Source organism: Olea europaea, chromosome 10 (genome assembly GCF_002742605.1).
Source record: "Olea europaea var. sylvestris chromosome 10, O_europaea_v1, whole genome shotgun sequence".
NCBI lineage: Eukaryota > Viridiplantae > Streptophyta > Magnoliopsida > Lamiales > Oleaceae > Olea > Olea europaea.
Window position 1 is genome coordinate 42,429,911 of NC_036246.1, and position 15,632 is coordinate 42,445,542.

At 36.4% G+C, this 15,632-nt stretch overlaps 1 protein-coding gene across 1 annotated transcript in view; it reads right to left on the reverse strand.

The window, feature by feature from the left end:
- The window catches only part of LOC111400701 (AMSH-like ubiquitin thioesterase 1), a 23,251-nt gene that overhangs the window by 3,720 nt on the left and 3,899 nt on the right, over positions 1–15,632 (reverse strand). The window contains 17 exon segments of the mRNA XM_023028091.1: positions 2,068–2,130; positions 4,350–4,374; positions 4,376–4,422; positions 4,492–4,554; positions 4,667–4,726; positions 4,728–4,760; positions 4,916–5,020; positions 5,126–5,366; positions 5,587–5,633; positions 5,705–5,810; positions 6,183–6,286; positions 6,378–6,511; positions 6,782–6,890; positions 7,545–7,700; positions 7,954–8,127; positions 8,217–8,292; positions 8,456–8,520. Coding sequence (XP_022883859.1) covers positions 2,068–2,130; positions 4,350–4,374; positions 4,376–4,422; positions 4,492–4,554; positions 4,667–4,726; positions 4,728–4,760; positions 4,916–5,020; positions 5,126–5,366; positions 5,587–5,633; positions 5,705–5,810; positions 6,183–6,286; positions 6,378–6,511; positions 6,782–6,890; positions 7,545–7,700; positions 7,954–8,127; positions 8,217–8,292; positions 8,456–8,520 — 1,608 coding nt within the window.

Here is a 15,632-nt window from a genome sequence, read left to right on the forward strand (position 1 = left end):
AATGATGCAATTAAGTGGGAGCTTGCAATGAAAGATGAGATAAAGTCTCTTATCTCTAATCAAACGTGGGAGCTAGTTGAGTTGCCTACAGAAAAGAAGACCCTACATAATAAATGGGTCTATCGAGTCAAGGAGGAACATGACGGATCAAAGAGATACAAGGCGAGATTGGTGGTCAAAGGCTTTCAACAGAAAGAAGGAATTGACTACACAGAGATTTATTCTCCAGTAGTAAAGCTGACAACAATTCGATCAGTCTTGAGTATTGTTGCAACAGAGGGGTTGCACTTGGAGCAATTAGACGTGAAAACTGTCTTTCTCCATGGTGACCTAGAAGAGGAGATATGTATGCAGCAATCAGAGGGTTTGTCAATCAAAGGAAAAGAGAAGCTTGTGTGTAAATTGAAGAAAAGCTTGTATGACTTAAAACAAGCTCCGAGATAGTGGTACAGAAAGTTTGACGGATTTATGCAGAAAAATGACTGCTACAAGTGCAATGCTGACCATTGTTGCTATTTTAAGAGGCTGGAGTCTAGCTACATTATTTTGCTACTTTATGTTGATGACATGTTAGTAGTGGGACCAAACATGAACGAAATTCAGAAATTAAAGAAACAATTGTTAGCAGAATTCGAAATGAAGGACTTGAGTCCAGCTAAACAAATTCTAGGGATGAGAATTTGTAGGGACAAGCGAAAAGACACTTTACAGCTATCACAGGCCAAGTACATTAGTCAAGTTTTGCAGAGGTTCAACATGAATAATGCAAAAACAGTTAGCATGCCATTGGTTAATCACTTCTGTCTATCAAACGACTAGTCTCCAAAAACAGAAGACGAAAGAAACTTCAATATTTCATATGTCTCGACCATTGGAAGTTTAATGTATGCCATGGTCTGTACAAGACCAGACATTGCTCATGCAGTGGGAGTTGTGAGCAGATTCATGACAAATCCAGGAAAACAACATTGGGAAGCAGTGAAGTGGATGTTTTGCACAGTGACAGTCAGAGTGCTATACATCTAGCAAAGAATGCAGCATTTCATTCGAGAACGAAGCACATAGGACTTCGTTATCACTTCATCAGATCTCTCTTGGAGGATGGAGTATTAACACTGGAAAAGATCCAGGGCAGCAGAAACCCAGCTGATATGTTAACCAAGACGGTAACTACGGAAAAACTGGAGTTGTGTTCAACTTCAGTTGGCCTTCTAAAATGAAGATGAGGAAGGTAATGCACACCAATTTTACTAAAAAGGAACTGCTCACAGGATGTCTCAAGGTGAAGCCACATTAGTCTCCAAGTGGGAGATTGTTGAAAATATGGAGCCTAAGTTATAGGCTTCACAAATTTCTCATGTGTCAGGCAAAAATTTCCAAATAGTGGCAGACACATATGGCAGCAAATGTTGAAGACTTTGCATGCATGGTAAGCAATTGTTGACAAAGCAATGTGGATGGAAAAGGTTTCAAACCATGCAGCTGCCACCGAAATTTTTTTGGAAGAAATTCTTTGCCATGCAAACCAACTTTGTGGAAAATGTTGGATTTGCATTAATGAGGAAGGTGAAAAATTTCCTATAAATTGGAGGCCAAAGCAAAGGAAGAAATGTGCCAAAGTGAGAGCAAAAACAAGTGCAAAAGTGTTGAGTGAAAACACGAGAGATAGTGAGCAAGCACAAAGTGAGAAGCAATTAGGCTTTCGTTTGTGCAGAAAATGAACGAGAGAAAAATAGAGAGATTGTCTTTGCGTAGGCAAATAAAATACAGAGAGTGTATTTGTTGTACTCCTTTTATTCTCTTGTTGATATAGTAAAAGAATTGGTGTGGGTTTGTGGACGTAGGCACAATTGCCGAACCACGTAAATTCTTGTGTCACTTGCACTTATTATTTTTGCTACATTTATTTCTTCTCAGTTTAAATTATTCTGCGTCCCACTGATCCTGGCGGAATCAGTAGCGGTCTAATTTCCCAACACGTGAATCCAATAAAACAATTCTCATTTTCTCCTGTCAAACCAATGTGGCCAGAGAATGACATCGAAGAAATATCAGGGAGATAATTACCTGATACGAGTAATGTGTGTGAACATCTATCGATGACATGAAACACGATTGGGTTGGATGAGTCTACAAAACAATAAGCAGATGATCATAAATTAAATTTCAAGATGTAATCATAACAGGCACGAGGGATAGATATGCCAGGTTCATAAATTATCAGAGACGAGCAAGAACATGATGGGGAGCATTAACAGTATTCTAAAATGTGCACTATGCAAAGTTCTAAAATGAACACACATATGCGCGGGTTGTTTTTGAAACGCCTAGCACATGAGGTATGCGTGTGATAGTGCGATCAATCAATTTCACTGACTGCATATGCATGCACGTAAAAGGCAAAATGCGCACGCATTTGTGTTAAAAATTGTGTCCAAATTAGCCTAGCAAAGACCAGCCCACGTTTTAACTTACAAAAAAGCAAATTAAGCCCGACAAACATCAAATTTGCCCAAATCACCCTAGCCGATGATTATGTATGCAGAAATCTGTAGGATTTTTACATTTAGAAAAGTCAAAAATCAAAACAAATTTTTCGTAGTGTTGCAAATTATCGACACCGAGTTCAAACCTTCTTCTTCGATCTTCCTCTAGTTTCACTGCTAAGATCTTCATCAAGTTACAAAAAGACAAAGGTACATTTTTCATTTTTTGTATTGCTCACCTAATTAGAACTTAGAATGTCATTTTTCTCCTCTGATTTTTAATTTGAGGGAAAAATATTTATCAAACTCATCAATCTTTAGGTTATAATGATCTTGAAGATTCTAGTTTTTTATCAAATTTTATTCTTGCTTTAATTTAATTGCAGCCAATGAAGCAAAATGATTCTTCCATGGCATCTAATTCTATTTTTGAAAATAATGAGTTGAAGAAAAGTTCCGAGGATGTTGGATGGGAAACTGCAGTTTTTGAAGATGTTAGTAAACCTAATGATGTGAGATGTACATTGTCTGATAAAGTTACACAGGCTGGGATTAATAGGCATAAAGTGAACATAGAGCACATCAAGGGAATGGGTGTAAAATAGTGTCCGAAAGTAAGTCAAGAGCAAAAGGCCAAGTGTCATGACGCATTGGAAAAAATTAAGTCAAAGAAGTTAGAGAATGTATTGAATAATGCTAAGTTAAGGGAAGATGTAGTTATGTCTTTGTTTACATGTGAGGAAGAAGAGGAAGTAATTTCTATCATTGAAGGAGGAAGGAAAATGCCTATTCATGTGGGTTCCAAGGATAATTTTTCAAGTCCAATTAAGGTTGATGATGCTTCTATAATTGCAAGTAAGAAAGTGAAACAACAAAATATAAATGATGCAATTACTAAGAAAAGGTTACTACAAGTTCATTAATATTTGGCTAGATAGGTATACAAAACCCGAATTCCTTTTAATCCCATTAACAATTATAGTTTTAAAAAATTGTTGAAGCTCTTGGTCAATACGGCCCGAGTTACACCCCTCTTTCACAATACCAATTAAGGGAGCCACTTTTGAAGGGAGAGATGGAGAGAACAAAAGAAACTCTTACGAAGCAAGAAGAAGAACGGAAAATAACAGGTGTTCTATACAGTATATACCACATGTAAATATTATAACATGTTTATCATTTCCTTTTATATTTACTAGTTAGTTGGTGGGACATCTAACATCAATGGTTGTATCAAAGTCATTTTCAGTAATCTACTGGGTGGTGTCTTCCAGTACCAGTAATAAAAAAAATAAAAATAAAAAAAAAAAAAGAACCTTGGCTCATTATAATGCCTCTAAAGCTAAAAGTCAGGAGCTACGGCTACAAAGCCCGAATGCTAAAAGAACATGAAATGGCAAAGCACAAAAACAGCATTTTATCATCTTATATTTTACTCTCTTCTTTATTTATCCTCTTTGGTTTTTATGTATTTTTATCTTGACAGTTGCTGTAGTATAATCATATTTGCTGGTAATGAATTTTTAGCTGTTAAAATGGGGGATCGTACTATAAAATCATTTACTAAAATTATCTCAGCAGTGACGTTGCTCATAATTAAGCTGAAATTATTGGAACCATAATTTGCTGGACCCATTGTGAGCGTATGAAGATTTATTTCAGATATATTAAACATGTTGCTTCAACTAGGCGCACATCACTTTCTTCTCTGCACTAAAGCCCCAAGAGATATTGGCACTTCAGTGACACTTTGTACATTTAACGACTATGATATGAGATTAAAAATCAATTCCAAATATCAAATTTAAGCGGAAGCATATTACAGAATATAATTTCATTCAGATCACTGCATAGTATACTCACATGAATCCAGCCCAATGGAAAAAGACTGCTTATCCTGTACTTCAAATATTTCCTCCTCATTTGTGGTCTGACACTGCTCAAAAAGAACAATCAGTACAGCACAATCAACATGCAAACACGTTAAATATGAGCGTTTGCTTACTGAATTTGATGTTGATTCTTGCTTTGGAATAATAAGAGCTGTAATGGAAAATGTTCGGTTTCTCTGTGACAAATAACAAAAGTGAATATTCCTTGGAAAAAATAGTACCACAATAGCAATGACGATAACTACAATAACACTAAATAGCAAATACAAGATTTGAAGTGATACTCACAAGGGAACCTGCAAGAACGCCACAAGTTTCTAAGTTTTTATCTGTGTTTGACTTGGCTAGCTAGCTTCATGAAGCAGTCCTTCAGTTCTGTAGACTGGATAAATTATATAAATGGAATGAGTATTCATCAACTCTAGAACCCCACTGTAAAGTTTCAATTAAGCAAGCAAAAAAATAGGGATTCTTCCAGAAAAATCAAGCTAAACTGAACAATAAGCAAACAATGAAATATAAATGTAAAAACAGTACTATGTGCAATTGAAGGGGGTCTTCAGAACAATTTAAACCATCACTGGAAGACTTTGCCATCCCACATTCTCTTTCAGTAGCTGGAGTTGATCTTGGGACCAGATCCTGTACATCTACTAGGACAGGAGGTGGTTTAGGTTGTCCAATAATTTCTTCTAGAGGAAGGTTTTCAACAGTTTCAAAAGAAACCAGAGCTGGAGATGATCACACGATCAGATCCTGTATATCTGCTAGGACAGGAGGTGGTTTAGGTTGTGCAACAATTTCTTCTTGAGGAAGGCTTTCATCGGTTTCAAAAGAAATTAGAGAATCAGGTTCTTGAGTCTGAAACGTTTGATTTTCTTTTGATGGCAGAACTATGGATTCCAAAGTGTATCTTTCTCGCTCCAAGTTGCCATCATCCTTTCTCATCGTAGTACCATTATGGCAAGGCTGCTCCAGACAGCTATCCCAGTCACAGACAAAAACCATAATTGTTAGTCAGCACATGGCCATAGAAAAAGAGGAAAAACATATGAAAACTACCTAGAGATTTTGGAAAACCAAATTCCACATTTATAATTTCACATCTTTCAAAAGGTATAATCCCACTAGAAAATTTTAGATGAAGAACTGATGATTAAAAATTTGATACGTAATATATGATATACAGTTCTGCTAAGAGGTCTAACCTTGGGGCTTGAATAGGAGTCAAGTCTAAATTGCTTGGATATTCTACCTGCATTTACAATATAAAGTTATAAACTACATATATGTTACAAAATGTACGGAGAAAGACTGTAACACCACCTTATAATTACTACTAGGAGGTTGCCACTGTCCACAAAGCCCAATTGGACCTAAAATAGAATGTCTAGCAAGAGTTTTATCCTTCGGGCGAGGGATACTCCATGATCTGTGAAAAACATACAAAAGAAATATAGAAACTACAAGACAGATAAAGAATCACATAGTACCATATTCAATCCAGTTCTTTATTAATGAGTGAAATCCACTAATGTTAAATATTTGATTAGAAGACGTGAAATGAGACCGGGGATGTCATTAAGATTTTAAAACAAGGTTGTCCAGTGTTACAGGGAAGGGGCAGAAGAATTGTAGTACATTAGAATACTTTCTTGAGACTTTATAAGGTAGTACAGGCATCCATACAGGGCTTGGCAGATTTCTCTTTCATCTATATATCTAATTTTATTCTAGCTAAGCTTTTTGTTTGTTGCATTGAGTTGTGCGGCTTTGTTAAGCAAGAAAACAGAAGGTTTGGCACCCTTGATGCCTCTTTCTTAAAGTAAAGTTGAGATATTTTAGTGCTTTAAAAGAATTTCTGGTGAAGAAATGCCCATAAATCACACGAGTGAAGCGAGACAATAACTATGAGAAGAGAAGAAAAACAAGTCACAGAGTAAAATAAATGTGGCATGAGAAACCCCTGGGTGAGGTAGAACAAATGCTTGAGAACAACTTTGAACCTAGCAAGAGATTTGATGTAGCTAAAAGCAAGAACTTCAGAGCACAATACATTCGAGTGGATGATTGGATTGTACAGCAAATCATGAAAACCAGAACAGTATGCTGTATGCTTAAAGGTTGCGGATGCTGGCAAAAATGTAAAAAAAGCTACAAATAATGATCTTGCACAGATGGAGAGATGCCAATTCCTGCGCTGATGGACTACCAAAGATGAAGTCATCTCAAAAAGCTAATTGGAGTTCTTATCAGGATCCCTGGCATATGCCAATCATAAATATATATTGCTGATATCAGAAGAGCTAAATTCACCAATAAAATTTGTACGGTGACCAATTACGTAGAACTACTATAGACAATGTTTCCTTTCCATATCAAAGAACAGAAGAAAACAAATACTTGAGATATATATGTTCCCACGCATAATAAAAGCAACCGAGCTAATGATCTTATGAAATAGTCTCACATATTTATTAGGTAAAGTCCCAGAAGTTCCGAAGTTCCCAGTCTTAAAACATTTGCGTAAAATCACTTCAATTTAAATGCGAGGCACATAAAAGAAATAATTTCTGGTTTGAAAGGAAGCTTGGAATAGAAAAGCATATAACCACCTAGATAACAATTTGCGCTGCAGGAAAAGACTTTTAACCAGTTGTAAGGTGTTCTGTTTGTGTAAGCATAAAGTGTTGTTCTAAACAGTACTCAAGTTGATACAGCGGAAAAAGGATAAGAGAAAGGAAAGAATTTAAAGAGACTGTTTATGTACCAATCCCCTATACTATGGATCCAATAAGTAGAAGTTCCCAAAAATGAGATAAAGCTTTTAACAATAATGGATAACATTTCTAGTATAAGAGGTACTAAATTAGCTGGATGAGAGAAAAGGAAGTTAGAAGTTCAAAATTAGTTTAAGTTCATTGGAACTTTAGTTAGCCTATTTGAAAATTGCGTGAATCCAATGCATTATCGCTTATATAGAATCAAAAGTAAAACTTAAGATTCATTTAATGAATAATTTCAGGGAATTCTCCTTATCAGAATCTGTAGCCGGGCAGGTGAATCGAACAATGTTAAAGGCCAAACTGTTAATTCTAGGATTTTGAAAATGAGATGTAAAGAACAATCTTAAGGGAGCAATACAATCCTAATATTATAATAACACTTTAAAATATACGTTATCCCTCGTGCTTGATGAATGAAGGGTTTTCCATGGATATACTGACATTCGGCGGTGATGCTGTTCCATTGGTTTGACAAGAGAGAGATGCTGAGTCTTCAGACCTTGATATGCAAATTCACTAGCAACAGGCGGACTAGTCTGTGAGATGCAAAATGATAAATATAAAATATTTTTCAGTATAATCTTTATCAGAAGCAACTTCATTATTTAGAAAAAGTGATGTACAATTATAACAGAACACTGCCCCAAGATTCTTAAGTGAAGTTTCAGTATCTAGTTACAAACTACAACATAAGTTCATATTTCATCAATAAGTTTAGGTTTCATCAAGACTAAAAAAATAAAGAATTTCAGTTAGATGGTAACACTAACTAAATGCATTAGTTTCGACCTTAGTTCTGCTATAAGTATTCCAACCTTCTTGTTTGACAACAGGACTTCCCAGAGAAGATTCCAAAGCATTATTTTGGTTAGCGCTAGGTTGTTTCCTACTGTGTAACTCCTGGACTTTCACTTGAACAGCAGGTTTCAGTTCCACAAGGTCAGCTATTGCATTTATTAATTTCTGCAACAGGTAGATTAAACAAAAAAGACAGTAGTTAGAAATAGTCTCACAACTAAAAAATGGGACAGGCAAGATTTTTAAGTCGTTACCTTTTTAAGATAAACTTTATCGCTCTGTGGGGATGCCCGATAATCTTGATGGCGCGGTATTGTATCCATAATCAAACTAGGAAATAAGAAATCATGGAGATTCCAGTAAGTGGCTGAGGCATCAAAACAAGTTCAGTAGACCAAACTCCACATTTCCTACTACCTTGAAATTTTATTTGCAAAAATGAAAATTTCAGTAAATCAAACAATAAATCATGACATGTTATATCCATTCTCACCTTGAAAATCTAAGAAGCATGACGTACAGATCTACAATGTTTTGCTCTCCACGAAAGATGTCAGCCTACAGTGAAAAAACTATGTTATGGGAAGAAACCATTGTAAAACAAAACAATGTATACCATGGAGAAGTTTCCACAAGAACCAATTGATAAATTTTTCAAACAAACAAAATGATATAGCACTGCCTCAATTATCTAATATAACTGGGTATATATGATTCTAGCAGCCTTTCATGCAAAATAAACAAACAACAATTCCAAACATCCATTTATTTACTTGAAACAGTGTCTGAACAACTATTAAATTGCAAGAAACTCAAATCTATCCAGTCAACAGCACAAAATATATAATGATTCGGGCCCAATCTATAATACCCAAGGTAGTGTTACTAAACCATTTCAGTATTAAAAGAATTAAGAGAAGTTCCAACAAAAAATCAATAAACATAATTCATCTGGGCAATATTTTCATACATGTGATCTTACAACTTCCCATGCCCCAAATCCACAGTGGATGACCAGCAAGCAAGATCCACCAATTTAACCAATCGAACCTTGTGTGTCCAGCTAACTAGTGAATCCAAATGAGCAATCACTTACAGGTCACTGTTTCACTATCCCACAGGTGATAATTTACAGGTAATAGTTTTTTATGCCAAATGTAGATTCATGTGGTTGGTTTAAATCCAACTGAAAACTAGAAATTATCAGCTTTAAAATGAGCTATATTACAGAAAAAATGATACTTCACTAAATTAATGATAAGTAATTTTCTCATTCATCCCAAAAAGTTCCTAAAATACACCCCAGTTGTAAAAATGTTGATTCTATTATATTCTTTGTTCTACTCAAATCATCAACAACCTGTTAGAAGTGTGACTCAAATATGGGTCTAAATTGCATTAGATTTCTTACCTTTTTGGGACTCTTTTAGGGCTAAATTTTATACTATAAATACAAGACTCCTCTTTCAGTATTGTTAAAGCCTTTTACTGTATTGTGTTCTTATTTTATAGTGAATTAATAAAATATCGTTCCTTCTGCCAGTTTTTCTTTTACTTACTTTAATCTTGTTCTTGGGTTATTTGTGATCTTGTTCAATACTTCAATTCCAACAAGTAGAATTCATTAAATCTCAATTCCTGCATTATTGGTCATTGGTCTCAACAAGTGGTATCAGAGAGGGGTTATTGGTGGATTTTTGGCCTGAAACTGGTCGAAAAATCGTCTAAAAATTACCAGAAAATAAGAAAACGAATCTGTCCAATTTTTCGATTTTCTGCCGAATCTATTTTTGCATTTTCTGGTCAAACCAGAAAGAATTTGGAGAAACAAACACCACCAGTGGACTCAGCAGGCAGAAGCGGTCCAGAAAGGGTTACAGGTCGTCTGCGCATTTTCTGGCCAGTCGCCGGTGGTGGTAACTCCGTCGAGCGAGTGGTGGCGCGTGAGACGTTTTTCGACGATGGTGTCTTCAAGCAGTTTTCTCCGGACGATGAGACGGACCTTGTGGTGGTGTCCAATTTCAGTTTTGGGCAAAATTATGATTCCGGACTATTTTGCCCCTTGCACGTTCGGTAGTTTTCAGTTTTGGGTATTGCAGGTTGCAAGTTCTTCGTGATTAGATTGAGATTTTTCAGAGATGAATTCATTGAAGTATGAAATTGATCTATTGGATCGCAAACAAGATTTTCGTTGTGGCAAGTAAAGGTGAGAGTTGTGTTAACGCAGATGGATCTTGATGATACTTTGTTGGGTTTTGATAGAATGCCAGCAAGCTTGTCTATGGAGGAGAAACAACGGAAGGATCGGAAGGCTTTAGCGCAAATTCAACTTCATTTATCCAATAATTTTCTGCAAGATGTTTTGAAGGAGAAGACAGCGACTGCTTTGTGACTCAAGCTGGAGCAGTTGTGCATAACAAAGAGTTTGACGAGCAAACTGACTCTAAAGCAAAGGTTGTATTCTCATCGCATGGCGGAAGGAGGGTCACTGCAGGACCACCTTGCTGTATTCAAGGAGATCGTTGCAGATTTGGAGACGTTGGAGGTAAAATATGATGAAGAGGATCTAGCCTTGGTCCTGTTGTGTTCGCTATCCAATTCTTTTTCATCATTTCCTGATACTATTCTGTATAGTCGTGACATGTTATCCATTGAGGAGGTATACGACGCCTTGTTCTCAAAAGAGAAGATGGAGTTGTTGGTTGGAGATCCTGCATCTAGGAGTGGGGATGCTCTTGTTACTCATAGTGATCGACGGAGGGGTAGATCGAAGGTGAAGTACAGCAATGTGTATTGTTATTACTGTAAGAGGAAAGGATACATCAAGAAAAATTGCGACAAGTTGCAAGTTAAAGGTGATTTACATGTAAATCATGCGGGGCAATCAGGTAATTCGAACGAGACTAATATTACTGAAAATTTTTATGATGATGGAGATGTGATGTTGGCTGTATCTGACGGGAAATCAAAACCTGAGGAGTGGATTCTGGATTCTGCTTGTTTATATCATATATGTCCCAATAGGGCTTTGTTTCAAACATATGAGACGATGAAGCAAGGTGGAGTTGTCATAGGAAACAACCAATCTTGTCGGGTTGCAGGAATCGGTCGGGTCAGATTGAGACTACAGGATGGAACAATGAGGACACTTGATCAGGTTCGCCATGTTTCAGACTTGACAAAGAATCTCATATCATTTAGTACCTTGGATGAAAAAGGGTACAAATTTTCTGGTGGAAGTGGAATCTTGAAGGTTCGAAGGGGTGTCCGGGTTGTACTGGAGGGACGGAGGAAATCCCAGTTGTACATCTTGCAGGGGAGCGCAGAACCAGTTCAGAGACATTTGGACAAGTTCAGTACCGTGGTGGACATTCAATTTGGTACAGTATCTCTCGGGTTTGGCTCTGGGTCAGTTAAGAACTTTGCTCAAGGGAGTGTTGGTGATTCCGCTTTGCCACCAATTTTAGCGTGTACACTGTGTTCTTGTAATGTCAATGGACTCATGGAGCGTAGGTACAGTTTTGGAGTTGTTTGTAATGCTTTAGAAATCATTGAAGGTGACAATATTGGCAAGGGACCTTCTGATTGTGCATTTGGTGTGGTTTCTGCTACAGGGTGTGCTTTGACCCTGTCCAGTGATTGTTAATTTCAAAAGGAATTTTGGGAACTCAAGTTTGGGTTCGGGTGTCGCTTGTGGACACCGGGCGGGGGAACGTGTTACCGTGAAGAGTTTGGTTATTGCGTTGAGGAGATTGGTCAATTCATTCTGATGCAGACAGATTATTTCTCAAGGTGGAGAAATTTTGGAGCTTTGTTCGTTGCACCGAAATTTGAGTTAAAGTGGAGATTGTTAGAAGTGTGACTCAAATAGGAGTCTAAATTGCATTAGATTTCTTACCTTTTTTGGGACTCTTTGAGGGCTAGATTTTATACTATAAATACAAGGCTCCTCTTTCAGTATTGTTAAAGCCTTTTGCTGTATTGTGCTCTCCTTTCATAGTGAATTAATAAAACATCGTTCCTTCTGCCAGTTCTTCTTTCACTTACTTTAATATTGTTCTTAGGTTATTTGTGATCTTGTTCAATACTTCAATTACAACAAGTGAAATTCATTAAATCTCAATTCCTGAATTATTGGTCATCGATCTCAACACAACCCAGCAAAAACTCTTCCGCAGGGTTCTCCGACTATTCTTCTAGATTGTTTAGCTTATAAGGCGTAACATTTACAGTCCAAATCAGTGACCAAACGGATTAACAGCTTGACTTTTTGATTGGGATGATGGAGAAGAAAAATATATATAATCATTAAGTCCTTGTTTGGTGATCATTCTTTCCAAAAAAAAAAAAAAAAAAAGAGTTTTGAATAGTATTTTTTATGAGAATGTGTGGTTGAAAAGTATGAAAAAGTTTTGGATTTACGTGCAAATATTTTATTATATGAATGTGTGGTTGAAAATGAATATGTAGAAAAAAGAGTTTTAAAAGTATGGGAATCAAAAAGGGGCTAAATATAAGTTGACTAAAAGAGATCTTCAGTCATCATAAAAACATACATTAATTGAGTATAGTTAAGATGAGGCATTAAATGTCTTTGAAATTACAAGTGGACAGAAAAAGAAACAAGCATTTCTTCATATTTTTATAAGGAAGCCCATACATGTGTATATTTGCTTTAGGTAAATAGATAATGATTGTATAAATGCATTCTAAGAATGTCGGTAGATACATTGTTTAGAAACGTGACCACACTACTATTAACCGTATATACAGAGAAAAAGGTAGTCTAAAAGTCACGCGGTAGAAAATAGTTAAGAAGTATATGTTTACACAGATAAAAAGACAAGTTCTTGAGATAACTACGTCGATATAACTGATTACAAATACGTAATGCAAGTGTCAAATTTGAAAATTAAATTTGTAGAAATGACAACACCACCAGCATGTCTCTCTCAACAAGGAATAATATGATTTGGTGTAAATTAGTTGGTTGAGTAAACAGAGTAATTGTTCAGTTCTAAAGGAATTAGTACTTAGCTAACTTAAATAAGATGTTATTAAACAAAACGATTGAATGTCGATGTGATACTTGACTGGAATAAAAATTATAGAATTAAATGAAAAACGACATGAAAATGGAAACAAGGCACTCTGTTAAATGACCACACTACTAAACTCTGAACCACACACTTCAGTTTAAGATTCTCCAATTCTGAAGGAGGATGTCAACTTCAGGAATAATAAACATCAAGATGAGAGCTATGATAGCATTTTTTGTCTCAACAACTCAACCTTGAGGTATTAGAATCATACACTAAATTTTAGTCGAACAAAGCTGTTTTCTTCATGGTTGTTCTAGTTCTTGCCACTTGTCTAATATCCCTCATTCTTCCTCGTAAAAGCAATTGTTGAAAGGCCCCAATTAGATGAGCCCAATTCATGTTCACCAGTTAGTTAGAATGAGCGATAAAAATGTAAAATGCTACAGTCAGGTTTGCCTATATATAGAAGGGGAAATTAAGAAGGGGAAATTAATAGGGAAGGCAGGCAAATATTAGTAGTTAAGTCAGGAGAGAATAGCCCTCTTGAAAGGCTATAATTGTTACCTTGCATTACTGTAATTCCTCAGAATTCCATCAATAAATTGATATTTTTCATTGTTGTTGCTTATTCATATTTTCCTACAGTTGGTATCTTAACAAATTGGTATCAGAGCATCAATTCTGTGGCAAATGGAAACAAATTCCAGCAAGGAATGGGAGGAAAAATGGAGCTTGTTAATGAGTTAATTTGACCGCTTGATGTTGCAACAGGAAGGAGGAGATCGGACAAAGGATTCGGGATTGGATTCGCTAGATCGACTAAAAATATCAATATTTGATGTAGGATGAATAAGAAAGAAAGAAGAAGGAACGGGTAAGAGAAACAGAGAGAAGGGAGAAGAGGAGAAAAAAACCAGGGGAAGAGAGGGGAGGGAGAAAACGGCTGCAAGCCACCAAAAATATTTCAATTCTAATTCATCATCAACTGAAAGTTACAATGCAAAATAGGTTTAAATAGTAAACCAACCCTAATGAGCTTGGGCCTAAGCCCATACAAATCCAAATTTAAATAATAGTCCAAGAAAATAAATAAAGTTTAAATAAAATAAGTAAACGTCGTTCGATGTCCTCATCAACTCTCCCGGGGTGGGAGAAAACTCGACCCTGTCGAGTGGATAGATAGTATAGACTGTAGTCAATCTGATACTCCAAATGCTTCAAGTCAAGCCACGGGGGCGATCTTTTTGAAGAACCAAATATCTGAACTCCACGGTTGATAACAATGCAAATGGCAACTTGTCCTCAAGAATATGATCCGACCAAGGCGGACGATCCCTCATTTTAATCAAGTACCGACATTGGACTCCAAATAACAAGTACTCCTGCAACTCATCTCCAAAATCTTCACATGATTGCGCATAATGTGGAGCACAATAAGAACGTTGATCTACCCAACAATTAAAGAAGCACCGATTCTCTCCATCAATGGTTAACACAACCTGTTCATCTAAAATTACATCAATTTTATCTTTGTGTGCTGCGACATGTGGTATTCGAATAGAGATGGCAAAAGATTCGGTGTGGGAGTTCTCGGGTAGAGATAGAAAAGGATCAACAAAAGTGTTAAAATAGCCATTGTAAATATCGAAATCCTTAACAAATAAAATAGGGTGATGGTCATAATGTGATATAAGATCATTGACATAGACATTTTTACCAACATGCTTTGAAATTTTTAAAAGACCAGCATTACACGCTTGCAATATAACATAATCCCCAATATTAAATTCAAAGTATTGTTTATGCCAATCAACTTGAGGTTTATATAATGCTTTACTTGCTTCAAATTGTTTATTGATCTCAATATGCAAGCTATGAAAATGTAATACAACTACCTCAACTGACATAGACACACAAGCATGTGGGTGCACGGAAATAAGGTCTAGAGGTTTCAAAGATTCACAACCAAGAATAATTGCAAAGGGTCTTAGACCTAAAGACCAGTTCGCAGGATCGTTATATGCAATTTGAACAGTTGGAGGGATCAAGTCCCAATTCCCAAGACTTTTCTGGACTAGAGACTGTAATAAATTGTCAGGATTTTGGTTAGCACTTTTGTTTTGACTATCAATTTGAGGTTGGTCGATGGTGGATAATTTTGCCTTAGTGTTAACCACAGGCGACTGGATTTTTCGAGGGTGACTGGTGACATCATCAAACTCTTTAACTTAGGTAGGGGTATAACATATAACATGTGATCGAGAATTGTCGGAGATAAGGGGTATAGTATCCAAAGTCTCGAGAAGAGTCTGGATTCCACCTAAGGAAATGTCCTCACTATCATCCAAGTCATCAAAATCTTCAAGTTTTGGTTCATAGACTAGATCTTCTAACGGCTCCTCTATTACATTCTTTCGTTCTTCCATGGCTAAGGTTCGATTAGGACATTTAGAAGAAATATGACCAAAGTTTTTACAGTTGACGCACAACAAGTGAGAAGAAGACCTTGGAGTTTCAGAAATTCTACCCTGATTTTTCAAAATTGGAGAACCATTAGAAGGGGGAGGTCCTAGAAGGGACTTAACGAGAGGAGGTGGAGCCAATGAAGCCAAATGATGATTATCAAAA